The sequence below is a fragment of the Canis lupus genome, chromosome 5 (genome assembly GCF_003254725.2).
Source record: "Canis lupus dingo isolate Sandy chromosome 5, ASM325472v2, whole genome shotgun sequence".
NCBI classification, from domain to species: domain Eukaryota; kingdom Metazoa; phylum Chordata; class Mammalia; order Carnivora; family Canidae; genus Canis; species Canis lupus.
Genome location: NC_064247.1, coordinates 31,857,299 through 31,883,782, shown reverse-complemented (window position 1 = coordinate 31,883,782; position 26,484 = coordinate 31,857,299). Strand labels below are relative to the sequence as shown.

The 26,484-nt window shown below is 53.7% G+C and overlaps 2 protein-coding genes and 1 long non-coding RNA gene across 15 annotated transcripts in view; 2 read left to right on the top strand and 1 right to left on the bottom strand.

Moving 5' to 3' along the window:
- Positions 1-435: 435 nt before the first annotated feature.
- LOC125755110 (uncharacterized) lies at positions 436-6,028 on the bottom strand. Its single transcript, XR_007410720.1, has 4 exons — positions 5,889-6,028; positions 4,424-4,508; positions 4,120-4,248; positions 436-3,674 (listed from the first exon to the last, which is right to left on the bottom strand). It is a non-coding gene; the product is annotated as an uncharacterized LOC125755110 (long non-coding RNA).
- PLD2 (phospholipase D2) lies at positions 4,866-16,898 on the top strand. 3 transcript variants are annotated; one of them, XM_025428682.3, is made up of 25 exons: positions 4,866-4,952; positions 5,408-5,517; positions 5,604-5,734; positions 5,839-5,981; positions 6,362-6,470; positions 6,560-6,625; positions 6,775-6,833; positions 7,012-7,104; positions 7,209-7,361; positions 7,831-7,980; positions 10,923-11,006; positions 11,129-11,207; positions 11,967-12,077; positions 12,259-12,429; positions 12,761-12,887; positions 13,052-13,170; positions 13,245-13,358; positions 13,485-13,589; positions 13,771-13,859; positions 13,939-14,052; positions 14,222-14,271; positions 14,477-14,611; positions 14,783-14,936; positions 15,294-15,408; positions 15,667-16,898. In XM_025428682.3, the coding sequence occupies exons 2-25, from the start codon at positions 5,409-5,411 to the stop codon at positions 15,889-15,891; spliced, it is 2,805 nt and encodes a 934-aa protein (XP_025284467.1). In that variant the 5' UTR covers positions 4,866-4,952; position 5,408; the 3' UTR covers positions 15,892-16,898. The 3 variants fall into 3 exon arrangements, with proteins under 3 accessions (XP_025284467.1, XP_035572232.1, XP_025284469.1); XM_035716339.2 differs by lacking the exon at positions 13,245-13,358; XM_025428684.3 differs by lacking the exon at positions 15,667-16,898 and having other exon boundaries at positions 15,193-15,326.
- Positions 16,899-22,237: 5,339 nt separating this feature from the next.
- The window catches only part of MINK1 (misshapen like kinase 1), a 42,056-nt gene continuing 37,809 nt past the window's right edge, over positions 22,238-26,484 (top strand). For 7 of the 11 annotated variants that reach the window (XM_025428692.3, XM_035716329.2, XM_035716328.2 and 4 more), the window contains exon 1: positions 22,239-22,533. In XM_025428692.3, the coding sequence (XP_025284477.2) occupies positions 22,477-22,533 (57 nt within the window). In that variant the 5' untranslated portion in view covers positions 22,239-22,476. Of the gene's footprint in view, positions 22,534-26,484 lie in introns of all 11 variants that reach the window. The other 4 variants (XM_025428688.3, XM_025428685.3, XM_025428686.3 and 1 more) reach the window with 1 other exon arrangement.

Sequence of the window (26,484 nt, the reverse complement as noted above, 5' to 3'; positions counted from 1 at the left end):
TCTCTGATCTCCAGGGAGAAGCAGGAGGACGCCAGAAGGGGGGTGGAAGCGACAGATGGACGGACAGACACACAGATGCAGAGGAAATCCACTGTAGCCATGCCTGATGACTCGGTGCCCACCTGGATGCTGCCTGGGAGTCATCTGTGTTCTTTTTTTTTTTTTTTTTTTAATTTTTTTTTTTTTTTTTTTTAATATATGATAGTCACAGAGAGAGAGAGAGAGAGAGAGAGAGAGAGGCAGAGGGAGAAGCAGGCTCCATGCACCGGGAGCCTGACATGGGATTCGATCCCGGGTCTCCAGGATCGCGCCCTGGGCCAAAGGCAGGCGCTAAACCGCTGCGCCACCCAGGGATCCCTCATCTGTGTTCTTGAATGAGAATTCAGAATGCCCAAGTTGTAAATAAAATAAAATAAAATAAAATAAAATAAAATAAAAAATTTAAAGATTGTATTTATTTATTCATGAGAGAAGCAGAGACTCAAGCAGAGGGAGAAGCAGGGTCCCTGGGGGGAGCCCGATACAGGACTTGGTCCCAGGATCCCAGGATCACCCCTGAGTGGAAGGAAGGGAGATGCTCAACTGCTGAGCACCCCAGGTGTCCATTTCTTATTTCTAAAACAATTTGAAGTGAAAATTTCCACGCAGTTGAATACTCACTCATCTGTGTACAGTTCTCTGAGTCCCAGGGCATAACTGCCCCAATCAAGATACTGGTCTTGTCACTAATGTCCCTCGTGTGTCTCACTGTCAACCTCCTCCCCACCTCCTGCCACAAGCACCTACTGATCCCAGTTCGATCAGTGTAGATTGGTTTTGCCCATTACAGAACTTTATATAAATGAGTCATATCGTATTATGTTTTTTTGTCTGGCTTCCTTCAGCATAACGGCCTGGAAGTTCACCCCAATTGGAAGTATTTGCAGTTTACTTGTGTTTCTTGTAATATTAGTTTTATTGATATAATGACATGCTGTAAAATTCATCCATTTAAGGTATAGGAGTCAGTGGTTTTTACTCGATTCACGGCTGTGCAAACATCACAACTAATTGTGTGACATTTTCATCACCTTCGAGAGAAACCCTATGCCCACTGCGAGTCACTCCCCTGTTCTTTCTCCCCAGCGGGTGGCAAACACTAAAATACCTTCTGTCTCTACAGATTTCATAGAAATGAAATCATACGATATGTGGTCCTTTGTGTCTGACTCCTTTCACTTAGCATTGTGTTTTCTTTTTTTTTTTAAAGATTTTATTTATTTATTAATGAGAGACACAGAGAGGCAGAGACACAAGCAGAGAGAGAAGCAGGCCCCCTGTGGGGAGCCCAACGTGGGACTCGATCCCAGGACCCCGGGGTCACACCCTGAGCCCAAGGCAGATGCTCAACTGAGTATACCCCCTGTGCTGAACAGAGTTCAATCTCAGGGCTCTGAGATCATGATCCGAGCTGAAATCAAGAGTCAGACTTTCAACCGATTGAGCCACACAGATATCTATGTTCATTTTGTTTTTTAGATTCTGCATATAAGTGAAATCATATGATATTTGACTTTCTGTCTTATTTCACTTAGCATCATAACCTCTAGATCCATCCATGTTGTTACAAGTGGCAAGATCTCATTCCTTTTCATGGTTAATATTCCGGTGTGTGTGTGTGTGTGTGTGTGTGTGTGTGTGTGTGTATTCCACATCTTCTTTATACATTCATCAATCCAAGGACATTTAGGTTGTAAAAAATGCTGCTATAAACATGAGGGTGCATATCTCTTTTCAAATTAGTGTTCTTCTTTTTTAAAAAATACTTTATTTATTTGACAGAAAGCATAAGCAGGGGGAATGGCACAGGGAGAGGGAGCAGCAGATTCTCTGCTGAGCAGAAAGCTCTATGCAGGGGTCCATGTGTGGCTAGATCCCAGGACTCTGGGATCATGACCTGAGCCCAAGGCAGGTGCTTCACGGATGGAGACCTCCAGGCGCCCCTAGTGTTTTCATTTCTTTTTTTTTTTTAATTTTTATTTATGATAGTCACAGAGAGAGAGAGAGGCAGAGACACAGGCAGAGGGAGAAGCAGGCTCCATGCACCGGGAGCCCAACGTGGGACTCGATCCTGGGTCTCCAGGATCGCACCCTGGGCCAAAGGCAGGCGCCAAACCGCTGCGCCACCCAGGGATCCCTGTTTTCAATTCTATGGATAAATACCCAGTAGTGAAATTACTGGATCATGTCGTATGGTCGCTCTACTTTTAATTTTTTGAGGACCCTCTCCGTATTATTCCCCAGTAGCCACAGCAATTTACATTCCCACCAACAGTGCATGCAGGTTCCTTTTACTCCACATCCTCACCAACACCTGTTATTTCTTATCCTTTTTATTTTAGCCATTCTGACAGGTATGAGGTGGTATCTCATTGTGGTTTTGATCTGCATTTCCTGATGATGAGTGATGGCGAACATCTATCTTTCCATGTGCCTCTTGACTATTTGTATGTCTTCTTCGGGAAAATGTCTATTCAGGTCCTCTGCCCATGTTTAAATCAGATTATGTTTCTTGGTGTTGAGTTGTAAAAGTTGTTGGCCTGGCATGGAGGCCGACTTGGGGGTTGAACTGAAGACCCCGGGATCAAGACCTGAGCTGAAATCAAGACTCAGATGCTTAAAGAACTAAGCCACCAGGCACCTGTATAAGTTCTTTATATATTTTGGATACTAACCCTTTATTGGATATGTCACTCACAAGTATCTTCTCTCCTGTTCAGTAGGTTGTCTTTTAGTTGTATTGCTTGTTTCCTGTGCTTCTCATTTTGACAAAATCCCAATAGTGTATCTTTACTTTTGTTTCTCTTGCCTCAGGAGACATATCTAGAAAGAAGTTGCTACACCTGATGTCAGAGAAATTACTGCCTGTGTTCTCTTAAGGGTTTTATGGTTTCAGGCCTCACATTTAGGCCCTTCATCCAGTTGAGTATATTTTTTGTGTATGGTGTGAGAAAGTGGTCCTGTTTTCCTAGCACCATTTATTGAAGGACTATCTTTTTCCCATCAGATATTCTTGCATCCTTTGTCACGGATTAATTGACCACATAGGTGTGGGTTTATTTCTGGGCTTTCTATTCTGTTCCATTGACCTCCATGTCTATTTTTGTGCTAGTGCCATACTGTTTGGATTATATAGCACTCAATGCTTAACATCTGAGGAACTGTCTTCCAAGGTGGCTGTACCATTTTATACTTTATTTGCTTTCATAAATGAGTCATAGTATATTACCACAAATTAATCATAATTAAAAACTTCTTCTCTTTAAAAAGCACCATTATTTTATTTTTTTTAAGATTTTATCTATTTATTCGTGAGAGACAGAGAGAGGCAGAGACACAGGCAGAGGGAGAAGCAGGCTCCATGCAGGGAGCCTGATGTGGTACTCAATCCCGAGGCTCCAGGATCACACCCTGGGCCAAAGGCAGGCACTAAACCCTGGAGCCACCCACGGATCCTCAGCACCATTATTTTAAACACAGAAGCCACATCCTGTGAAGAAGTGTTTACAACACCCATATCTGATAAAGGATATGAATAGAAAATATAGGGGTGCCTGGCTGGCTCAGTTGGTAGAGCCTTTGACTCTTGGTCTCAGGATCCTGAGTTCAAGGCCCATGTTGGGTGTGGAGCCCACCTAAAAAAACAAGAAAATAAAGAAAAAAATACAAAATGCGTAAAGAACTCATAATTCAATGATAAGACAACGTGGTTTTTAAAAAAATTAGCCAAAAGACTGGAACAGACACTGGGCAAAAGAGGATACACGAATGGCCAATATGCACAGGAAACATGGTTAGCATCAACTGAGCATCCAAGGAATGCAGATAAAACCACAGTGATTTTCTACTTTACACTCAAACCCCAAATACACGTACTACACCACCCGGCAGCTCCACTCCTAGAAACGAAAACGCATAGTTACCCGTTCACCCCCAAAGTTAGGAGTCTTCATGTTCTGTCTCCCTTTCTGATATTTCCTATCCATTTCTTCTCCCTTCCCTTCTATTCCCTTTCACTATTACTTATATTCCCCAAATGAATGAGACCATACAATGTTTGTCCTTCTCCGATTGACTTACTTCACTCAGCATAATACCCTCCAGTTCCATCCACGTCGAAGCAAATGGTGGGTATTTGTCGTTTCTAATGGCTGAGGAATATACTGAGGGGGCGGGGGGCACTTGACGGGATCAGCACTGGGTGTTATTCTGTATGTTGGCAAATTGAACACCAATAAAAAATAAATTTATTATTAAAAGAAAAGAAAGAAAAGAAAAGAAGAAAAGAAAAGAAAGAAAGAAAAGAAAGAAAAGAAAAGAAAAGAAAAGAAAAGAAAAGAAAAGAAAAAAAAGAAAAGAAAAGGCATAGTTACCCAAGACTTACACAGGAATGTTAATGGGAGTTTTATCGCAACATCCGAGAAACAACCCGGATGTCCATCAAGCCGGGAGACAAGGAGACCTGCATTCTTAAAAAGACGGTAGATCTTGTCTTTCAGGGCCTGAGAGCCTCGGGTCTGCCCCCGGAGCGTCGGGCCCGGGAGCCGGCGGGGCTGCGGTCTGGGCCCCGAGGCCCGCGCGGGGTCCGGCACCGGCCGAGGGCGCAGGAGACGCACGCAGGCGGGCGCGCACCCCCGGGCCCGGGGCTGCAGCCCTCCCGCCCCGCGGCACCCCCCGCTCTGTCACCCCCCGTGAACCCCCCTTGTCCGCCCCAGGGGCTGGGCCGGGCGGGAGCGGGCGGCGCGGCGGCGGGGCCGACGGGGCGGGCGCGGAGGTGAGGCGGGCGATCCGCCCCCGGGGGCCGGCCCTGAGCGCCCGCCCCGCCCCGCCCCGCCCCGCCGCCGGGTGTGGGCCCCGCGGGCCGCGCCGCTCCCTCGGCTGGCGGACCCGCGCGGGCACCCGCTCGGGCTACGGTGAGGGCGGGGGAGGGGCCCGCGGTGGCGGGGGAGGCGGGCGCCGGGGGGGCGCGGGGCTGCGGACTCAGCCGCACGCCGAGATTTCGGGGTTTCCCTCCCGGGCGGGGCGCACGGAACTTCCTCCTTGCCCCCGGACCCCTCTTGCTGCCCGCCCGGCCCGGCCCGATCTGGCCCCCGGCGGCCCCGGGCCCCCGGCGACCCCTTGGCCTTGGCTTCTGCTCTGCTCCGGTTCGGGGGTGGGGGGCGCCCCGCGGGCCTGGTGGGAGTTCCAGGGAGCGCCGGGTCCGGGCCGGGAGGCGGGGCTGAGCGGTTCTGGATGCGGGAACCGGGTGCCGGGTGGAGATCAGAGGCGGGTTGGCGGGGCGCTGCACCCCGACTAGGAAGCGGGGCTGGGGGGGCGGAGGCGGGGCTGCAGGGCTGATCGGCCCCCTGAGGCCTCCCCACGCTCCTAGGATGGCAGCCACCCCCGACAGCCTCTTCCCCTCCGGGGGCGACCTGGACTCCAGCCAGTTGCAAATGGAGCCGGATGAAGTGGACACGCTGCGAGAGGGCGAGGACCCCGGTACGCGGTGGGTGGGGGGCACGGCACAGGACGGGAGGGCCGAGACAGACCTCCCGGGGTCTACACTCCTGCACTTTTTCTCCTAGCTGACCGGATGCACCCTTTTCTGGCCATCTATGACCTGCAGCCTCTGAAAATGCACCCGCTGGTGTTCGCCCCTGGGGTCCCCGTCACGGCCCAGGTGGTCGGCACTGAAAGATACACCAGCGGATCCAAGGTGGCCGGGCTGGGAATGGGGGGGCTGGGAATGGGGGGGCTGGCCAGAGGACGGGGGCCGCCACCCAGGCCCGGGCCCACCACTCAGGTTGTCCCTCCCCCCAGGTGGGAACCTGCACTCTGTATTCTGTCCGCCTGACTCATGGAGCCTTTACCTGGACCACCAAAAAGAAGTTCCGTCATTTCCAGGAGCTGCATCGGGACCTTCTGAGACACAAAGTCTTGATGACGCTGCTCCCTCTGGCGCGGTAAGGGGACCGGCCTGCTTCCTGGCAAAGGCAGGTGCCCCCACGCCCCTGCTTTCTGCCTGTCGCACCCCCAGGCCTCAACTGGCCCGCCCCAGCTACTTAATTCCCCCATCAGGCCGCCCGGCCCCTTCCCCTGCCCCTCAGTTACCAGGAAACCTTCCCAGCCCAGCTCTCCCTGCCCATGATGCTGTGCCAATATCTCAGCCGGGCTGGGTGCCCAAAATGCCCTTGGCAGACTCCCTCCTTTTCTTGTCTCTGTTTTCAGGAAGGGGGCCTTCTGGCAGCCTCTGGGCCTCCCCCTGGATCTCTAGGGCTTCAGAAATACAGGCTCCCAGCTGTCCCGCTCCTCCTTGACACCTCCCCCACCATGTCATCCACAGCTTTGGCGTGGCCCATCCTCCTGCCCGGGAGGCAGCAGCCGACCGAGAGATACCCTCTCTGCCACGAGTAGGTCCTGAGGGCTCCACCAGACATGCGTCCAGCAAACAGGTGCAATCAGATGCCAGGTCCTCTGGGAAGGCATTTGGTGTGCAAATGGTTCTGGTTGCATCTGTCTGTGTCTCTCACTCCTGCTTCAGAAATACCTGGAGAATTATCTCAACCGCCTCCTGACCATGTCTTTCTACCGCAACTACCATGCCATGGTAAAGCCCCGGGGGGTGGGTACTTGTGCTTTTTAAGGGGGAGCGGTAAAAGCAGACCTCCGCAGGGAAGGGACAGAGGACCCCGGGCTGTCGGGTCTGCAGAGCTGAGCCCCACAGTCTCTCCTCTGAACCTCTGTCTTCCTCTGCAGACAGAATTCCTAGAAGTCAGTCGGCTGTCCTTTATCCCAGACCTTGGCTCCAAGGGACTGTGAGTGTCCGACACCCCTCACCCCACCCCCTGAACCCTGTGGATCCCTGACTGCCTGAGGATGGGGAAAGAATTGCAGGGTAGGGGGTAGAGGGGTGGTAGCAGGGCTCTGGATTCCTTTTCCGGGCACATCTCCTCCTGATTTTTGGGCAGCATCTCCTCCTGATTTTCCCCACAGGGAGGGAGTGATCCGGAAGCGCTCAGGTGGCCACCGAGTTCCTGGCCTCACGTGCTGTGGCCGAGACCAAGTTTGTTATCGCTGGTCCAAGAGGTGGGTCCCAGAGTGGGACCAGAGTGGGACTCCCTGGGCAGTGGGAGGGGTGAGGAAGGAGAGCCCTGGGGCCGGGAGGAACGGATGGAGCCCTTCCGCTCCAGGTGGCTGGTGGTGAAGGACTCCTTTCTGCTGTATATGTGCCTCGAGACGGGCAGCATCTCCTTTGTTCAGCTCTTCGACCCCGGCTTTGAGGTCCAGGTGGGGAAAAGGAGCACAGAGGCGCGCTACGGGGTCAGAATTGACACCTCCCACAGGTAAGGCCTCCCAGTGTGCGCGGACACCTGATGAGCAAACAGCCCTGGTGGAGGGGGGCAGTGAGTGGAAGGGAAGGAAGGAAGGGTTTCCACCCATGGAGCTGGCCCTGATTTGTAACCAAGGAACTGGTCTGGCCACATGCCTGGGACTGCTCTTGTGAGCCAGGGGCCCAGAGAGAGGGGGTTGAGTATAAACACTGGCCTTCCCAGAGAGACTCTTGATGCAAAAGAAGAGGGACTCCATTTATTCATTCATTCAACAAACCCAAGTGCCGGGTGCAAATCTCAGTCCATGCCAGCGACCCAGCTGTGTATAAGGCAGAGACATGCCTTGTCCAGGTAGAGTTGTGAACGAGGGATTCCAGGAGGAATGGGAAAGAGGGGACAGCCCAAAATGGCAGGTGTCTCCCTGGGAGGGCCAGGGGCATTAAGGGTGAGGGCTGGGGTCCATCTCGATCTTTCTGCTCAGGTCTCTGATTCTCAAGTGCGGCAGCTACCGGCAGGCCCGGTGGTGGGGCCAGGAGATCACGGAGTTGGCCCAGGGCCCGGGCAGAGACTTCATACAGCTGCACCGGCATGACAGCTATGCCCCACCCCGGCCTGCGACCTTGGCCCGGTGGTGAGACACTGACATCCCTCGGAGCTTCCCTGTGGGCTTCTGGACGTACTTGCTGTTTTCTGAGTCCTTGGTCCTCTTTCATCTCCTCTGACCTCCATTTGACCTCTGACCACACTGCAATCTCATTTCCCTCCAGTCTCTCTGACCCCCATACTCGGTAATCTCTTGTGATCCTGACTTCTCTGACCTCCTGTGACCCTTTAAAAAAAAATGTTTATCTGAGAAAGAGAGACAGCAAGAGAGAACATGAGTGGGGAGACAAGGGAGAAGCATATTACCTGCAGAGCAGGGAACCCAATGTGGGACTTGATCCCGGGACCCTGGGATCACAACCTGAGTCAAAGGCAGATGCTCAACCACTGAGCCATCTAGGCATCCCTCCTGTGACCTTATTTATTTTATTTTTTAAAGAGATTTTACTTATTTATTCATGAGAGACACACACAGAGAGATGCAGAGACACAGGCAGAAGGAGAAGCAGGCTCCATGTAGGAAGCCCGATGCGGCACTCAATCCCAGGACCCCGGGATGACAACCTGAGCCAAAGGCAGATGCTCCACTGTTGAGCCCCCCAGGCATCCCTCCTGTGAACTTTTTTTACCACCTTTGTGCCACAGTCTCTCTCTGTGCCTTATGATCCCTCCAAAACTCATTCATTCATTCAATAAACATTTTCTAAGCACCTACTATGTGCCAGGCCTGGTGGCAGGAATAAGACTCCCCACTAGGTGATTCAACATGAAACACTGGAAAGTTGCCATTCTGGAGGTAGATGCGGGACACTGAGCATAGAGGGGAACCCCTATTCCCACAGGGGGAGAGTGGAGCTGGGGCAGGGGTTGCTGAGCAGAGGTGACTGAGCTTCCTCACGAGCAGAAGGGAGGCAGGGAAGCATTTTCTCCTGGACGTGGTATTGACATTTAGTTAGATTTATTTATTTGAGAGCGAGTAAAAGAGAGCAAGAGCACGAGCGGGGGGAGAGGGAGAGGAAGAAGCAGACTCCCCACCGAGCAGGGTGCCCAATGATGCGAGACTCAATTCCAGGACTCCAGGATCATGACCTGAGCCAAAGGCAGACGTGTAACGGCACTGAGCCCCCCAGACGCCCCCCTGACATTATTTTTATTTTTATTTTTTCTGACATTTATTTTTTAACACAAGAACTAACAGCGGATACTTAATTTATGATGCCCTTACCATGTGCTGGGAAGTGTTTGGGTGTTTTACGTGTATTATTAAATCCTCATGTGAACCCCGTGAGTGAGGCACGTACAATTGTTACCTCCATTCTACAGATGGGAACATGGAGGCAAGGAGAAGTTCAGGAGCTTGCCCTTAAGGAACTTCACCTCGTGAACTGTGGAACTGGGGTTCAAATCCAGGCAGTCCCAGCCACGACCCTGCTTGTCACCATCACACTAGACTACTAGTTCTTAAAAAACCAAACAGGGGGCACCCGGCTGGCTCAGTTGGTGGAGCGTGTGACTCCTGCTCTCATAGTCGAGAGTTCGAGCCCCATGTTGGGTGTAGAGATTGCTTCAAAAGAGAAAATCCTTAAAAAATACAAAAATGAAAAAAAATACAAAAATGAAATAAAAAGTCAAACAACACGGAAGCGTATTAATTAAAACATTTAAGTTCCTGTTGATTGAACAACTGATACGGCCCAGCCACTTCTCCCTACGCGTCCCCAACAACCCATTTCTCTCCCCAGAAGTAATCCTCACAGTAGTCTCGTATTTATCTTCTCAGCTCTTTGCCTGCATGGGCTTATCCATGCATGTTACTTTTTGTTTTACTGTAAATAAGATCACGCACTTGCTTATGTGGAGCTTTTTTTTCTTTTTTTTCCATTTGTGTGTTAGAGGTTAGGCATTTAGGTTATTTCTCATTTTATTTTGAAGATTTTTTTAATTATTATTTTTTTATTCGAGAGAGAGTGAGCATGAGTGGGGCAAGAACAGAGGCAGAGGGAAAAGCAGACTCTCCGTTGGGCAGAGGTCCTCCACACAGGACTTGATCCCAGGACCTGAGCTGAAGGCAGATGCGTCACTGACTCAGCCACCCAGGCAGCCTGGTTATTTATCATTTTATTTTTATTTTTTTTAAGATTTTATTTATTTGTGAGAGACACATAGACACAGAGGCAGAAACACAAGTAGAGGGAGAAGCAGGCTCCCTTTGGGGAGCCCAATGTGGTACCTGATCCCAAGATCCCAGGATCATGCCCTGAGCAGAAGGCAGATGCTCAACCCTTGAGCCCCCAGGCGTCCCTTATTTCTCATTTTAAACAATGCTGCAGTGAACACAATCTTTGTCTAAGCATTTATTAGGATGCATTCCCAGAAATAGAACGACTGTGTGCAATGGTATTAAAGGGTATGTGTGTTTGATATTCTGAGAGACCGCCAAAGGGTCCTCTAAAAAGGCTATAACCAAGGTATATTCCCATAGTCTATGAGAACACTCACTATTCCACATGCTAATATTGAACTCTGTGCTAATCTTGTGGACTAGAGACATCTTATTTCCTCTTATTATCAATTTCCTTCCTTACTAACGAGATTGAACATCTTTTCCTATGGCTGACCATTTTAATTTCCTCTGTGAACCGACAATTCGTATTCTTTGCTCACTTTTCAGTTTGCTCGGATGTCTTTTCCTTATTGACTGGTTGGAACTCTTTATGTATGATGTATGAACCCTTCCAATCTTTAGTCATATTCTTCAGCTTATTGTGTCTTTTGTAATTTTTAACTTCATTTAGCTTATTCTGGCAAATCTGTTGTACCTTGATACATCCAATACCACCTTACTTCTCCGATCACTCTTGGTCTTTGACCCTGCTGTCACCTCTGATCCATGGCTGTCTTCTGGTCTTCACTATCCAGAGCATTCTGGCTTCTGACTCCCCTGACCTCCTTGGCTTGGCCTCCCCCCAGGTTTGTGAATGGGGCAGGTTACTTTGCTGCTGTGGCAGATGCCATCTTGCAAGCTCAAGAGGAGATTTTCATCACAGATTGGTGGTGAGTAAGGGAAAAGCTCCAACAGGAAGGGGGCAGGATAGGGCCTGCAAAGGGAGGGGACCGGGCGGAGTGGCTGCTTGCTGGGGCTTAGCCTGCCCCTTGCCCTCTGCTCTGGATCCCAGGTTGAGTCCTGAGATTTACCTGAAGCGTCCTGCCCATTCTGATGACTGGAGACTGGACATTATGCTCAAGAAGAAGGCGGTGAGGAGAGGAGTCAGGCTGGAGAGGAGGCGTGCGGGGGGTGCCCTTGGGTGGAGGTGGGTTAGAAGGGACTGCAGCGTGGGAGAAGGTCGGGAGTCTGAGGCTTTGCGGGAGGAAACATGTCTCTCCTGGCTCGGTGTCTGGCACATATCACCTCTTTTTCCTCCCTGAGGAGCACGTACGCCTCCCTCTTCACCTTCTTCCTCTACCTGGTGTAGACTTCTCTCCCAGGACGTATTACACTCTGTTGCATTAGCTAGGGGTGTTCATATCTGCCTTCCTCACTGCACTAATATCACTAGATTCAGTCCAAGGCACGATGTCTGCCATTTGGGGGACATCCGTGGATGTTAATGGCCGGACAGAAGGAGGATAGCGAGTGGGGGCCGGGGGATGGATGGATGGATGATGAAGGGGAGATGGATGGAAGGATGAGAGGTTGTTCAGGGAGGAGGCGGTCAACAGGACCGGGGCGGGTAGATGGATGATGGGCGGTACACAAACCGGTGAGTAGATGGTTGGGAAGATGGGTGGTGAGATCATGAGAGGCAGGTGAGGAGCTGTATGGATGGGTGAGCAGGTCAGGGGGTCAGCGGGTCGCTCAGCCCCCATTGCTAAGTTTGCTGTGAGCGTCAAAGCAGGGTATGAGCAGGGAGGGACATATGGGAACCCCGAGCACAGGGCAGGGCTTGTGAGGATGGAAAGGGGCCATTGTGAGAGAGGCATTAGGATCTGATCCCCCCTTCCACTTGCCACCAGGAGGAGGGTGTCCGTGTGTCCGTCCTGCTGTTTAAGGAAGTGGAACTGGCCTTGGGCATTAACAGTGGCTATAGCAAGAGGGCTCTGATGCTGCTCCACCCTAACATAAAGGTGACCTTCGGGGCTCAGAGAACCCCCCCAAAGTACAGCCCTCCTTGTCAGGCTCCTGTGTCCCCTCAGCCTTTCCTTTCCTTGAACATCCCATCCTTCCATCATCCTGTTCTCCCTCCTGACACCTCCTGTCTCCTCTCATCTTGGCCCACCCTCATGAACTCCTGCACATCTGCTCCAGGTAATGCGCCACCCGGACCAGGTGACACTGTGGGCCCATCATGAAAAGCTCCTGGTCGTGGACCAAGTAGTGGCCTTCTTGGGGGGGCTGGACCTCGCCTACGGCCGCTGGGATGACCTACACTACCGACTCACTGACCTCGGGGACCCCTCTGAACCTGCTGCCACACAGGTAACCCTCTAGGCCTTCCTATGCACCTCACGCCTACCAAACACAGCCTTGCATTGATGCACACCTCGTCCCCCTCCAGTCATTCCAAGTGCTGCCCATGTTGGGTTGCTCTTCCTGGGACTCCAGGAAGGTGATTCGAAGTAGACCCAGTCCCACCTGACCCCCATGACCCCTCCAAGCTCCTCTAGGGTAGTGAATGCAGCTGAAGGGGGGCCCGGTCCCACTCTCTCTGTCTCTCTGTCTCTTGGTGCTCCTCCCTTCTCTCTGGCCCGGGCTCTGTGTGGCCCCCATGATCTCTCCTTGCCTCTGGCATGGGTATGTCCCCCTACAGCCTCCCACCCTGGGCTTGGACTGTCCTGGCACCCCAGACCTCTCGCAAAACCGATTCTTCTGGCTGGGCAAAGACTACAGCAATCTTATCGTTAAAGACTGGGTGCAACTGGATCGGCCTTTTGAGGGTGAGGGTCCCCTCCTCCAAAGCTCCCAAGAGCTGGGACTAGGGGTAGACGTTGGGGCTGGGACTGAACAGGATGAGCTGGGTCAAGGCTCCTCATCCTCCCTTTCCTGATGGTCTCCAAGAGACCATCTCCGACCTTGCCCCTGATTCTTCCGGGACCCCCAGATTTCATTGACAGGGAGACTACCCCCCGGATGCCATGGCGGGACGTTGGGGTGGCTGTCCATGGTCTGCCTGCCCGGGACCTGGCCCGGCACTTCATCCAGCGCTGGAACTTCACCAAGGTGCTCTCTCCCTCCTGGGGGGCTGGTTCTGGGAAAGACTCACGCCCCCACTGACTGCCATCCCTCCACCCAAGACTACCAAGGCCAAGTACAAGATACCCATGTATCCCTACCTGCTGCCCAAATCCACCAGCACTGCAGACCAGCTCCCCTTCACGCTCCCAGGGGGGCAGTGCGCCACCGTGCAGGTGAGGCTCCCTGTTTCAACCGGTCCTCATCCCTCCCTCCCCTTCAGCCCAGTGCCCCCACCCATTCTCCGGGACCTGAGTGCCCCCCCGGGGTCGGGAGCCACATCATATTCTCTGTCCCCCCAGGTCTTGCGGTCAGTGGACCGCTGGTCAGCGGGGACTTTGGAGAGTTCTATCCTCAATGCCTACCTACACACCATCAGGGAGAGCCAGCACTTTCTGTACATCGAGGTGTGACGGGGGTGGGGTGGGGGGCAGAGAAGGAAGGGGGTGTCCGAGGAGAGGGACGAGGCTAGCTGTGGAGTCAGCCCTGGGAGGCGAGGGGAGTTGTGGGGGAGTAGCTGGTGTGGCGGGAGCCTGGGGCTGGGGCAGTGGCCCCACAGCGGACGCCTGTTTTTGCTCCCTGCCCCAGAATCAGTTCTTCATCAGCTGCTCCGATGGGCGGACAGTTCTGAACAAAGTGGGCGATGAGATTGTGGACAGAATCCTGAAGGCCCACAAGTAAGGTGGACTCTGAGGGAGGATGGGCTGTGGGCGTGGCTTGGTCTGGTCCCGCCTCTGACCCCGCCCCCTCCCACAGACTGGGGCAGTGCTTTCGTGTCTACGTGCTTCTGCCGCTGCTGCCGGGGTTTGAAGGTGACATCACTACAGGTGGTGGGAACTCCATCCAGGCCATTCTGCACTTCACTTACAGGTGACTCTGCCTCTCCGTGGCCGTGCGCCCTGCCCCGACTCTGCCCCGATCCCTTTCTGCTGGACTGTTGAGGTCCACCCTTCTCCGACATAACCCATCCACCACCGCGCCCTCGCCGCCCCCCCACCCCCCGCAGCCTCCACCTCTCTCACCCTCTCTTTTCCCTCAGGACCCTATGCCGTGGGGAATATTCGATCCTCCATCGCCTCAAAGCAGCCAGTGAGTGCTGGGGGGCGGCGGGGCGGGGGGTTCAAGCCCTGGACCCCTGGGCGGGGAGGGGCCTCCTGTTCTTGCAAGGTTCTGGGGCTGCTGCTCTGAGACCACAGGTAGCATTTGACTTGTAGGGAGAAACGGGGAGGTAGCTGGGACGGGGTTCCACCTGCGCATGAGGGGACGTCTCAGCATCCCCCCATCTTTCTCACAGTGGGGACAGCGTGGCGGGACTACATGTCCATCTGTGGGCTTCGCACACATGGAGAGCTGGGCGGGCACCCAGTCTCGGAGCTTATCTACATCCACAGCAAGATGCTCATCGCGGATGACCGGACCGTCATCATTGGTCAGTCCTGCATCTGGACCCCTGACAGGGACTAGAGGAGGGTGGGGAGAGGTGGAGCAGGGCCCTCCGGGGTAAAGGGGCGATGGAGACTGGCTAGTCCTCTGGTAGAGGTGATGGGGCAGGGGCCGCCCTGGGCTCAGGCAGACGCAGTGTGTCCTGTGCCCATCCCAGGCTCTGCCAACATCAATGATCGGAGCTTGCTGGGGAAGCGGGACAGTGAACTGGCCGTGCTGATCGAGGACACGGAGATGGAGCCTTCTCTCATGGACGGTGCAGAATATCAGGCCGGCAGGTTTGCCTTGAGCTTGCGGAAGCATTGCTTCAGGTAGAACGTCATGTGGTGCTGTGGGCATGTGGTGCTGTGGGCGGTGCAAGCCGGGAGGGGGCGGTCTGCCTTCTGAGTAGGTATGAGGATGGCTTACAGGTAGTATGGAGGCCCCCCCGCTGGTTTAGGGTACCAGCAAAGTAGGTCTAAAAAAAAGAGAGAGAGAGAGAAGATAATTTTTTTTAAGTGTCAAAGTAATGGCCAGAGACTAAAAAGTTCTACTGGACTCGTTTACACTTATTTTATTGTTTAACAGTGTGTTTATTTCGAATCACCTGGGCGGGCACCACAGAACTTTTCTAGCATCCAGGCTCTCCAAGGGTCTTCCTTTGACCTTGTGGGGACCCTTTCCCGTAGTGTGATTCTGGGGGCAGATGCCCGGCCAGACCTGGATCTACGAGACCCTGTGTGTGATGACTTCTTCCAGCTGTGGCAAGACACAGCTGAGAGCAATGCCAACATCTATGAGCAGGTGGGCACTGGGGGGGGAGGGGGCTGGCTGAGCAGAAATCCAGGAATTATCGTGTTCAGAGTGGAATGGAGAGAGCCCCGCCCCCAGCCAGTCTCAGGAAGGGGATGAGGGCTTGCGGGCGGGGGTCATGTCACAGGATTCAGTGGCTCAGGTCAGGGTATGTGGTGTGGGGACTGGGGGCATCCGGCCCAGGCGGGCTTGGACCCTTGGCAGGGTCTCTCCAGGCCTCATTGGCTTCTGTGCCCCACTGACCCCCAGATCTTCCGCTGCCTGCCATCCAATGCCACCCGCTCCCTGAGGGCACTCCGCGAGTATGTGGCCGTGGAGTCCCTGGCCACGGTCAGCCCACCTCTGGCCACGTCAGAGCTCACCCAGGTCCAGGGCCACCTGGTGCACTTTCCCCTCAAGTTCCTGGAGGATGAGTCTTTGCTGCCCCCACTGGGGAGCAAGGAAGGTGTGATGCCCCTGGAAGTGTGGACATAGCTGAGGCTCCAGCCGGAGACAGCTCACCAGCGGCTGCGCTCCCCCGAGGTGGCTCCCTGCCTCCAACCCTCAGGACTGAGGGCCGTGTCCTTTGACACCCGGGGCGGGCAGGCATGCCTGAAGGGGACCGGAGAAGTCACAGCGGACCCTCCCTTGAGAAGCAGCCGGAAGAGGACACTCCCTAGCCTGGGCCGGAGAGGCAGGAGAGAGTCCTAGGGAAGTCCATCCTGCTGCTGCCCCATTGAAACCATGGTCCTGGAGGAGAAGCCAACCTCCTGCCCAGGCTGCATGCCTGGGGAGCCTGTCACTGTAGGGGCAGCAGGCTGGGGCCTGGGCCTCCCCGTCTGTCCCTTCCTCCCCTTCCCTCAAACCCCTCCCTGCCACACCCACAGCTCCAGGGGTGGAGGGAAGCATGGAGCCTCTCCTGGCTTCAGCCCCATGGGTGGGGAGGGTGGGGTGGGGCACACACTAACTCCCTGCCCCTCCACCTGACAGATCACTAGCTTTGTATCCATTCGATAAACATTTCAGAAATAAAGGCATAGAACAGGTCCCCCGCCTCTCCCTCAGCCAAACTGGGAAGTGAGGGTTTACCTCCCACCTCCCACGCACCTGGAGCCCTGCAGCTGCGCACCTTCTCTCCTGTCCAGCTCTTGTCTCTTCCTCTGCTGCTTTGTCTCCCCTGTACTTGTGTCCGTAGTTTCAGGAGCTTGGCCCCCCCAGCTGCTGGGACCTGGGAGCTGGTGCTCACCTGCACAGGGGGAAGATGAGGATGCACAGAGAGGGGCTGGAGGGGCTGGGTCTTGGTCCTCCAGTGGCAGCTGGGAAGAGGCTCAGGGAGGACCCTTTGGGAATGGCTTGAGGGCAGGAAGGACTGGGCCCCGTATCTTGGGCTTGTCATGTGTGACCTAGCTGACCTTGTCAAGTCATATCATCTCCCAGGCTCAGGGGTCCTACCAGGAAAATGGGAATAGTATTTCACATAAATGGCTTGCTGTGAACATGTAGTCCCTGATTTAAGTATTTATTGAGCATCTACTATTGCCCAACACGGGCAAGTGCTCTGTAGCCACTTGCAGCTAGGGGTTAGCGAATGGAACAGTGCCGACAGAGGCGCTTCCCGTGACCACACGAAGTTCTGCTGGCCAGGGCCACTCCAGGGGGAGGAGACACTGCGGGTCGGGTTCAAGACCACCGCTGGGAAGCCAGCCCGGCAGCAAAGTGAGTCATGTGAAAGTTCTTGGCTTCCCAGGGCCTGTTGTGTTCACACTCTTCATCAATTTTACTTTCATGTGCTAAGAAGCGGTTTTCCATTAGGTAAACATTGCTGCACCCATGATGTTGTCTGGCTCGGTATTAAAATAGACCCACGGGAGGGGCACCTGGGCGGCTCAGGGGTTGAGCATCTGCCTGAGGCTCAGAGTGTGACCCCAAGATCCTGAGATTGAGTCCTGCATCAGGACTTCTCCTGATGCCTGTGTCTCTGCCTCTCTCTCTGTCTCTCATGAATAAATAAATAAAATCTTTTAAAAAATAATAAAACAGACATACAGGAGCTCCTGGGTGGCTCAGTGGGTTAAGGACTGATTTGGTTTTAGCTCAGGTCATGATCTTCATCAGGTCAGGAGATTGAGCTCGCATTGGGTTCCATGTCCAGCATGGGGTCAGCTTGAGGTTCTCTCTCTCTCTCTCTCTCTCTCTCTCTCTCTCTTTCTCTCTCTGCTCCTCCTCTGCCCCTATTCACACACACTCTCTCTCTAAAATAAACAAAACATTTAAAAAATTTAAAAATCTAAAAAATAAAGACACATACATGCCATGACATACTAACATCATTTTCAAAATTGTTACAAGATACCACACTCTATTTAGTGTGCAATAACATTATGTTTAAAAAAATGTATATACCTTCATTTAAAAATATTGCTGGAGCACCTGGCTGGTTCAGTCAGAGGAGCCTGTGACTCTTGATCTCAAGGTTGTGGGTTCGAGCCCCACGCTGGGTGCAGAGATCACTTAAATAAATAAACTTTAAAAAATAAATATTGTTTAAAAATGCTAAACATCATTTGAGCTTTCGGTGAGTCATAATCACTGACCACAGATCCCCACAGCACATATAATAATAATGAAAAATTCTGAAATATTGGGAGAATTACCAAAATGTGGCAGAGAGACACGAAGTGGGCAGATACTGTTGGAAAAACAGCACCCACAGACTCGCCTGACACTGGGTTGCCACAAACCCTCCATTTGTAAAAAATACAATACAGCTAGGTGTACCTGTAAACGATATGGATTGGAAGAGAGCATTACACACACTGGATTCAGGAGGGTGACCTCCTGGAGCAGGTGGAGTGAAGGGCATAACAGAGGGGTATACAGAGAGGGCTCTTCACGGAAATTGGTGGCATTTCTTTCTTTCTCTTTTTTTTTTTTTTAGATTTTATTTATTTGAGAAAGAGCAAGGGGAGGGACAAGCGGGGGGAGGAGCAAAGGGAGAGGGAGAAGCAGAGTCCCCACTAAGCAGGGAGCCCCACAGCACATGGGGCTTGAACCCCAGACCCTGAGATCTGACCTGAGCTAAAGGCAGGTGCCTAACCAACTGAGCCACCCAGGTGGCCCAGAGGCATTTATTTCTTAAGCTGAGCAGTGGGTAGATATCTTTCTATGTATCTGAAATATTTTGCAATCAGAAAAAAGCTCAGCATAGGTCCTGCCTTTGCCCATCATTCCCTCAGCCTTGCTTCCCAGGCTGAGAATTGACCCCAGGAGCAGGAAGAAAGGGAGAGGAACAGATGGAGGAGCTGAGGAGGACTTTCTGGAAGCTGGGTGTGCAGGCGGGTGGCAGTGTGGAGAGGGGGGATGCAGTTGGTCTTGCTGCCATCCCACGAGTCCATCCCTCCTTCCCTCTGAAGAAGCCACTTGCACACAAGAAATCCTCCCCTCCCACATACAGTGGTCCCCTGGTACTAATTGGCATCCTGCTAATTAGCCTCATTGTCAGCAGTAAGTGCCTCTTTCCCTAAGGGACCGGTTCCTCATTAACTGCGGGGGGGGGGGGGGTGGTAGGGGGTAGGGGGTGGAGGTTGGGGAGGAGGTGGAGGTGGCAGCCCTCTGGAGCCGGCTAGGTGGGCCTCTGCTTCACACTGTCTCTTGATCTATCTGCACCCCCCACCCCGATTAATCCTAGACTTTACTTTTCTTTTCTTTTCTTTTCTTTCTTTTCTTTCTTTCTTTCTTTCTTTCTTTCTTTCTTTCTTTCTTTCTTCTTTCTTTCCTTCTTTCTTTCTCTCTTTCTTTCTTTCTTTCTTTCTTTCTTTCTTTCTTTCTTTCCTTTTCTTTCTTCTTTCAAGGTTTTATTTATTTATTCATGAGAGACACAAGGAAAGAGGCAGAGACACAGGCAGAGGGAGAAGCAGGCTCCCTGTGGGGAGCCCGATGTGGGACTCGATTCCAGGACCCTGGGGATCATAAATTTGTCTTATTTTTAATATTTTAACTTTCCTCGGGGCGCCTGGGTGGCTGAGTCGGTTGAGCATCCGACTCTGGATACCGGCTCAGGTTATCATCTCAGGGTCATGACATTGAGCCCCGTTAGGCTCTGTGCTCAGCGGACAGTCTGCTTGAGATTCTCTCCCTCTCCCTCTGCTCCTCCTCTGACTTCTAAACAAGAAATTTAAAAAAAAATTTTCAAATAATAAAAATGTTTTTAAACAATGTATTTTAAAATATATTTTAAACAATAAATGAAAAATATATATTTCAACTTTCCTTGATGCCCAATCTGGGACTTTCTCTACCACATCAATTCTTTTTTTTTTTTTTAATATTTTTATTTATTTATTCATGAGAGACCGGAGAGAGAGGCAGAGACACAGGCAGAGGGAGAAGCAGGCTCCATGCAGGGAGCCTGATGTGGGAGTCGATCCTGGGTCTCCAGGATCACAAACTGGGCTGAAGGTGGCGCTAAACCGCTGAGCCACCCCGGGCTGCCCTACCACATCAATTCTAAGTTTTTATTACGGACAATTTCATATATACAAACATAAAAGACAGTATGAACTGTCATGTATCCAAGTGTCCATAGTCCAACTTTGATAATTACGAACATGAGGTCAGGCTGGTTTCTCTGCTCTTCCTACTTTCTGGATTGCAGCCTCTTGGCCAGCCTACCTCTGTAATCCTCACCTGCTCACTCACTGTTTCTGTATCTCTTTATTAAACATTGACTGTGAGTCAGTAATAAGCAAATTTGTTAAGGATCTACTATGCCAATCTACATATCTAGTTTTATTATATCCTAATCTTTCTATTATCTCTATTTTATCAATGATAGAATTGAACCTGATTAATGACTTGCCCGAAGGACTAAGTTCAAATTCTGTGTTTTTTCGTACAATTCCATGTTTTTTTAAAAAAAATATTTTATTTATTTACTCATGAGAGACACAGGCAGAGGGAGAAGTAGGCTCCCTGTGGGGAGCCGGATGCGGGACCCGATCCCAGGACCCTGGGGTGACACTCTGAGCCGAAGGCAGACGCTCAACCGCTGAGCCCCCCAGGTGCCCCCATCCCATGGTGTTGATCTTGTGTTAGCATATATCACAGGGCCTGCCCAGATAACAGAGTCCTTCGTTCACTTAGTGTGTTACTGAACCTCTAATGGGTGCCAAGACCTGCACTGAACAAGGCTGTCTTGATTCCTGCCTTTATGGGGATGCGGCAGACATTTACAATTCAAAGTGAGTGTTCTCATCAGTTTAGGCCAGGTGGTTAAAACAATATTCAGCTTTAGTGAGTCAAGGAAGGCTTCGTGGAGGAGTTGATTCAGACCTGTAGGACAAAGCAAGGGGCAGTCAGAGTGGGCATGGTCAGAATATTCCAGGGAGAGGACATAGCAGATGCACAGGCTGGGGGAGGGTTTCTGGGGTTCTGGCCACAGTGAGGAGACAATTTCAGGATGCCTGGAACATGTGAGATTGAACCGCACGGTGTTGAAAAACAAGGCAGGAGAAGCAGGTGGAATCTTGAAGGGTCTTCGACGCCATACTTTATTCAAAACTGGGGTCGCAGTGGAAGCTCTCAAACAGGGGTGACACCAGGTCTGAATTTTAAAAACCTCTGTGGGCACGGAGAACTGGCTTAAGGGAGTCCTGGAAGGCAGACCAGGCAGGTGGCTGATAAAGAGCAATGGAGGTCAAGCGGCGATTGTGCCCCGGACAAGGACAATGTCATAATGAACAGGAGGGGTGGAGGCAAAAGTGGACGTGCATCCAAATGCGCCAAAGAGAAGAACTCAGAAAGGGGGGTGTCCACCCCTTTCAAGGACTTTCCGTGCAAACTCTCCTAAGTGGTGTGTGCATGGAGACTGGTGGTGGGGTCTCCTGATCAGAGACACTGTCACCGCTGGAAGTGACCTCAGGGAGCAAACAGCCTTCTTCTTCAACTTCGCAGGCAAAGAAAAGCCCAGAGAAGCAAAGCAATGGGCTTAAGGTCGCACAGCACAGCAAAGGCAGAACATGACTCCTGGTTCTTGTCATAGCATCATCCAGCCTCCAGTGGGGTAATGGCTGGGGCTGCTGTGCCAACCCCAGACCTAAGTGACCCAAGCACGATCCGAAGAGGTTGGACGCAGGGTCCTCAGCGTCTCCCTGCCCCACCTTCCACTACACTCGGCTCCAGGGATTGGTCAGCGAATAATTGTTGAAGCAGCTTCCTCGTGCAGGGCAAGGTGTCCGGGAGGATTTCCCCGTCCTGCGGTCGCGGGTCCCCTCCTCAACACCCCCGACTCCGGCCAAGGTGGGGCGTGCAGGGCACCCCCTGAGCCCCCAGCCTCCCTCCCACGTGGGTTCTCGAGCCACATTCTCACCCCAGGCCCCTCCCTCGGCGGCTCCACTGTTGCCATGGCAATGAGGTGGGTGGACAGCCCATCCTATCTAGAGGCCACCCAGCCCTCGCGTGGGGTGTTACCATAACAACCCCCTAGTAATAGGGGGGCTGGGCCCCGCCCCCTTCCCCCGCAAATAGATGTGGGTGGCTTGATTGGCATCTGGGCACACGAAAGAGGGGGAGGGAAAGGGAAGGAAAAGCGTCAAAGCTGAGCGGAGAAGGAAATGGGGGAGAGAGAGGGCAAAACGCAGGCGGAGGGGAGGAAGCGCGAGTGCGCAGGCGCGCCGGCCGGTGGGCGCGCTCCGCAGCCGCCCGGCCACCGCCCACTTCTGTGGGTCCTAGCGCGCGCTGTTCGCGCTCGCGCTCTCTCCTGCGCCTGCGCGCAGGTGTCGGCGCCTAGGGGGAGGGGCGCCCGGCGCGCTCGCGTCACGTTCCTCGCCCTCCCTCCCGGCGCGCGGTCACTCGGCGCCTGCGCAGGAGAGGCGGGAGACTCGGGGTGCGGGCTCCGGGCGCCTGCTCCTGTCAGTCGGTGGGTCGGTCCTCCCGCCGGCCCTCCCCCTCCGCGCTCCTCCGGGGGAGGCGCGGCGGAGTCCGCCCCCGGGATCCCCCGATGGGGGAGAAGCGGCGACGGCGGCAGCGGAATAACCGAGCCGGAGCGTGAGCGGCCCCGGGGCCCGGCTGCCCGCGGAGGCCATGGGCGACCCAGCCCCCGCCCGCAGCCTGGACGACATCGACCTGTCCGCCCTGCGGGTGAGCGCGCCGCCCCCAGCCTCGCCCCGGCTCCTGCCCCGCCGCCGCCGCGGGGCAGCGGCGCGGCCGCCCGCCTCACGTGCCCGCTGTCCCCCGGGTGCCCCCTGCCACCCGCTGTGGGCCCCTCGCCCTCGCCCTCACCCTCGCCCTCGGCTCCCCTTCTCGGGGCACGCGCTGCAGCTTCCCGGAGCCAGGTCGGTCCCCGCCCTGCGCTGCCCCGCCCCCACACCCCTGCCCCCTCTGCCGGCGCCGCTGACCCCCGTCCCCCGCCCCACCCCCGCGCTTCCCGCAGCCCCAGCCCTGTCACCTGCACGGTCCTGCCGGCCGGCCCCCTCCCTGGCCTCTTTCCAGCCGTGCCCTTACTTGTGTCTCCTTCCTCCTCCTCCACCTCCTCCTTTTCCTCCAACCCTCGCTCGGCGCCTCGAATTTTGACTTTGTCACTGCCTTGACAGCAGCACCCCCCCCACACACCGCCGCCTCGCCCACCCCCTGGATGGCCTAGCTCTCCCTCCCGGCCGGAATTTCGGCCTTCCCGTCTGCACCCCGCAGACGCCCTCGTCCCCCTGGTCCTCGTGTGCTCGCTCCCTCTGCCTCCTCTCCTGTTTCAAGTACAGCAGTCCAGAACCAGGCATATCCGGTCTCGGGGTCCCTGCCTATTGCATTACCAACTCTGCAGCTACGGCCCCGCGCCGGAGCCGAGACCAGTGCTGGGGGGGGAGGTGGGGGGGGCGCTGCTTCTCTCCAGAAGCCCTGGCTCGTGGCAGTGGCAGGCAGGGCCGGCGGGAGGATGTTTATGTGTGTGGACGTGCTGCATGGGGTCGGTGGGCAGGCAGCGGGAAGATGATGGGGGCGTCGCAGGGCAGGGCCTCTGGTGGAAAGGGATTACAGGAGTCAACCACAGCAGGAATTTCTTAGAAATACCTGTTTATTGTCCCTTTGGGGGCACGTGCACGCCCCCATTTGGGAGCTCTCAGGAGCATTTGTGTCCCTCTTCAGCCAGAAGCGCGCACTTAAGAAGCAACTAGTGGTTTCAAGGTGAACACTCCAGACTGTCCACGCAGGGGCTGCGTTTATCCTGTGTCCTTCGTCCTTCCTCTACCAGGCCACGGTGTAGGGGGCAGCAGAATTTCCCCAGTCGAGTCAGGGTTGGCTTCTCTGGAGGCCCCTCGTTCAAACCCGTCTGGCTGTTGTTAGCCAGGGAACGTGGCCAGTGGTGGGAAAAGGCGGTCAGCCACGCAGGTGCCCCGGATATGCCTGGAGGGGAGAGGGGAATTGAGGAGAGCAGAGTCATGTTGTTAATTGGGTTTCTCTAGGTGACACAGTTTTTCTTGCCATTCAGGTCACAATTTGTTTGGTGCAGTGTTGGGCCAGGAGACCTGCCTTGCTGGAGACAAGGTGATAAGTTGCTGAGGAGGGAGACTAAGCATTGGCTTTCATTCCGTGTGTGCTCGCGTGTGTTGCAGGGCAGGGCCTGTTGGGGTATCATACGATGGAATTCCCAGCTGCCCTTAATGTGCTCTGGGATGAACCCCATCTTCCCTTCCCATCTTGGTTGTTGATTAACTCTGGCTACAGGGTTACATACAATAAACGGGAGCGTCTAAACTATGACCTGTGGTTGAAACCCTGTGGAACTCTGCTAGGGCTTCTCTGTTCCTATAAACCTCCACTTTTGCCCTGACCCCCGCTACCTGGGGTTTGCAGCCATCCTGCAAATGCCCTCTGACCTTGGCTGTGGCATTTCCTTTCTGGACTTCTAAGCCAGAAGCACTGTTAGCCTCCTGCCTCCTTTTCCTCTCATTCCCCTCAGGAGAGGCCTTGGACCTGACCCCAGGGTTTCTATCCCCCCTGCTCCTCATCCTGCCACCACTGCCTCTACCGCCACCCCACTCCTGGAGGGCCAAAGGGAGAGAGGGCTCCTTCCTCCTTGCTGCTGACCTTTCCTTAGTGCCTGTCCCCTTGCTCTACCTCCGGAGCTGCTGTGGTCCTGTGAGCAGCAGGCTGGCTCATCTCTTTTGTCCCTGTCTTTCAGTTGGAAACGGCAGCCTACAGAATTAGCAGCGAAGCCCGTTTCCCTTTCGTCCGTGTTTTGTGCTGGGGGCAGAGAGCGGGGAACATGTTCACTTAGTAGCCGGCCTGGGAGAGCCTACATTGTCTTTCTCCTCTTGTTTCAAGATAAGGTTTGGTTTTCAGCCAGTGATGAGAGGAACAGTCTGACAGGGGCCAGATTGAATGGCACTGAACCCCAGCCCTGCGTGGCAAGGCCGGTGGACCTGCCGCTTTGCCACCAGGGGCACACTTGACCCCTGAGACTCTGTTTCCCCCCGCAGAGTGGCATGGGGACGGGGCTGTCTTCCTGAGTTCAAGTCCTGGCTCTGTCACCGTGCAGCCTTGCCAGATGCTACCGAGAGCCTTTCCTCCCAGCTCGGTGTGGGGAGAGCAGTGGTGCCCAACTCAGAGCTGCCATGGACTCCCCAAGTCTTGCCTGTTGAGTCCTCAGCCCCGGGCCTGGCATGTAGAGGCTTATTGCTGCTCCTGTCATTGGATGGCAATCAGAGAAGCCTTCCAGCACAGCTGTATCTGAAAAAGTGCTGCTTCCCCTGCGTTATTTTTATGTCACTTTTATATAGCATTCCCTTAGTCTGCTTTATTTTACTTCATGGTATTTATCACCATCCGACAGAGGTTTTTGTTTTTAGCCACCTCGACTAAAATGTAAGGTCTGGGGAAGCTAGGGCTCTGACTGTTCTGCACACCAGTGCCTTCATCAGTGTTTTGCACATTATGGGGAGTGTTTGTTGAATAAATGCATATCAGAACAAGGGAGAGCTCTCAGTACAATGCTTGCTCAGAGAAGGCACTCAGTAAATGTCATGTTTGTTGGGCTTGCTTTTGCCCCTCTTTTACGGACACACAATTAAGAATATCTTTTCTGAGTTGTTTTTGGAATCTGACCTCGTCTGGTGGTAAACAGAGTTCTGGAAACCTTCATCTGAGTGTGATGCACTTGAAGTAAACTTAGGGTCATCCAAGAGAAAATAGGGCCTCTTGTTTCAGACCTTCTCTGCGTCCAAGCTTGGTGATGTTCCAGAAGAGTCTTCTGGCTTGTGGCTCTTGGCTTCCCACAAAGGAATAAGGATCAGCAAAATGGATGGGATGAGGTGGGAGCAGACCCCAGGCTGACCTCTTTCCTTTTGCGTCGCTCCTTTTTGGTTGACCCACTTCATAGATCAAACCGCTTCTCCCTACTGTCTGAGCAGTTGGAAGTTTCAGACTGCAGTGTCCTTGAAACTGTGGAGCTAGAGGCTCAGTGTCACTATGTTCAAGTCGTACCGTGGTGCCCAAGCAGGAGGGACTTGTTGCTAGGCGGTGGTACTGACAGGTGCTCCTTGTCAAATGAATTTGTGTTGTTGTGTCTGCTTTAGAGAAACCTCTTCCCCCTTCTTCTCTCTGCACGAGGCTACGGGCCCAGCATCCCCCGGAAAGCTGGTGGTTCTGGGCTGCCGAACATCAGGTTCTGGTGCGCTAGCTGTCCAGATACTGGTGGCAGATGCTTCAGGCAGGGCGGTGGGAAGCCGGGTCTCCTGCTGCAGGAGGAGCGGTGCCTGGAAGTGACTTTCCCCTAGACAGCTGCAGAGGGAAGCTGGGGCTGTTTGGGGCACTGGGGGCAGTGAAGTGCAGGCCTGCTCCAGCACAATGATGGAAGGAAGGTGCTAGAGAACTTCCCCAGAGCCAGGTGTTCAGCCATTCCCTGCCAAACGAGGGGAGCGATGATGCCGTCCTGGCCACCGCCGGGCAGGACAGATTGCCATGGCCCTTGGTGATTCGTGGAGGGGAAGGTCTGTGGGAAGATGAAGTTTTGACAGTTAAGATGACAGGAAGAAGGGTCAGCAAGGGAGCCAGCTGGCCCACCTGTCACACTTGCCCGCAGAGCTGTTACCACTGTGCCCT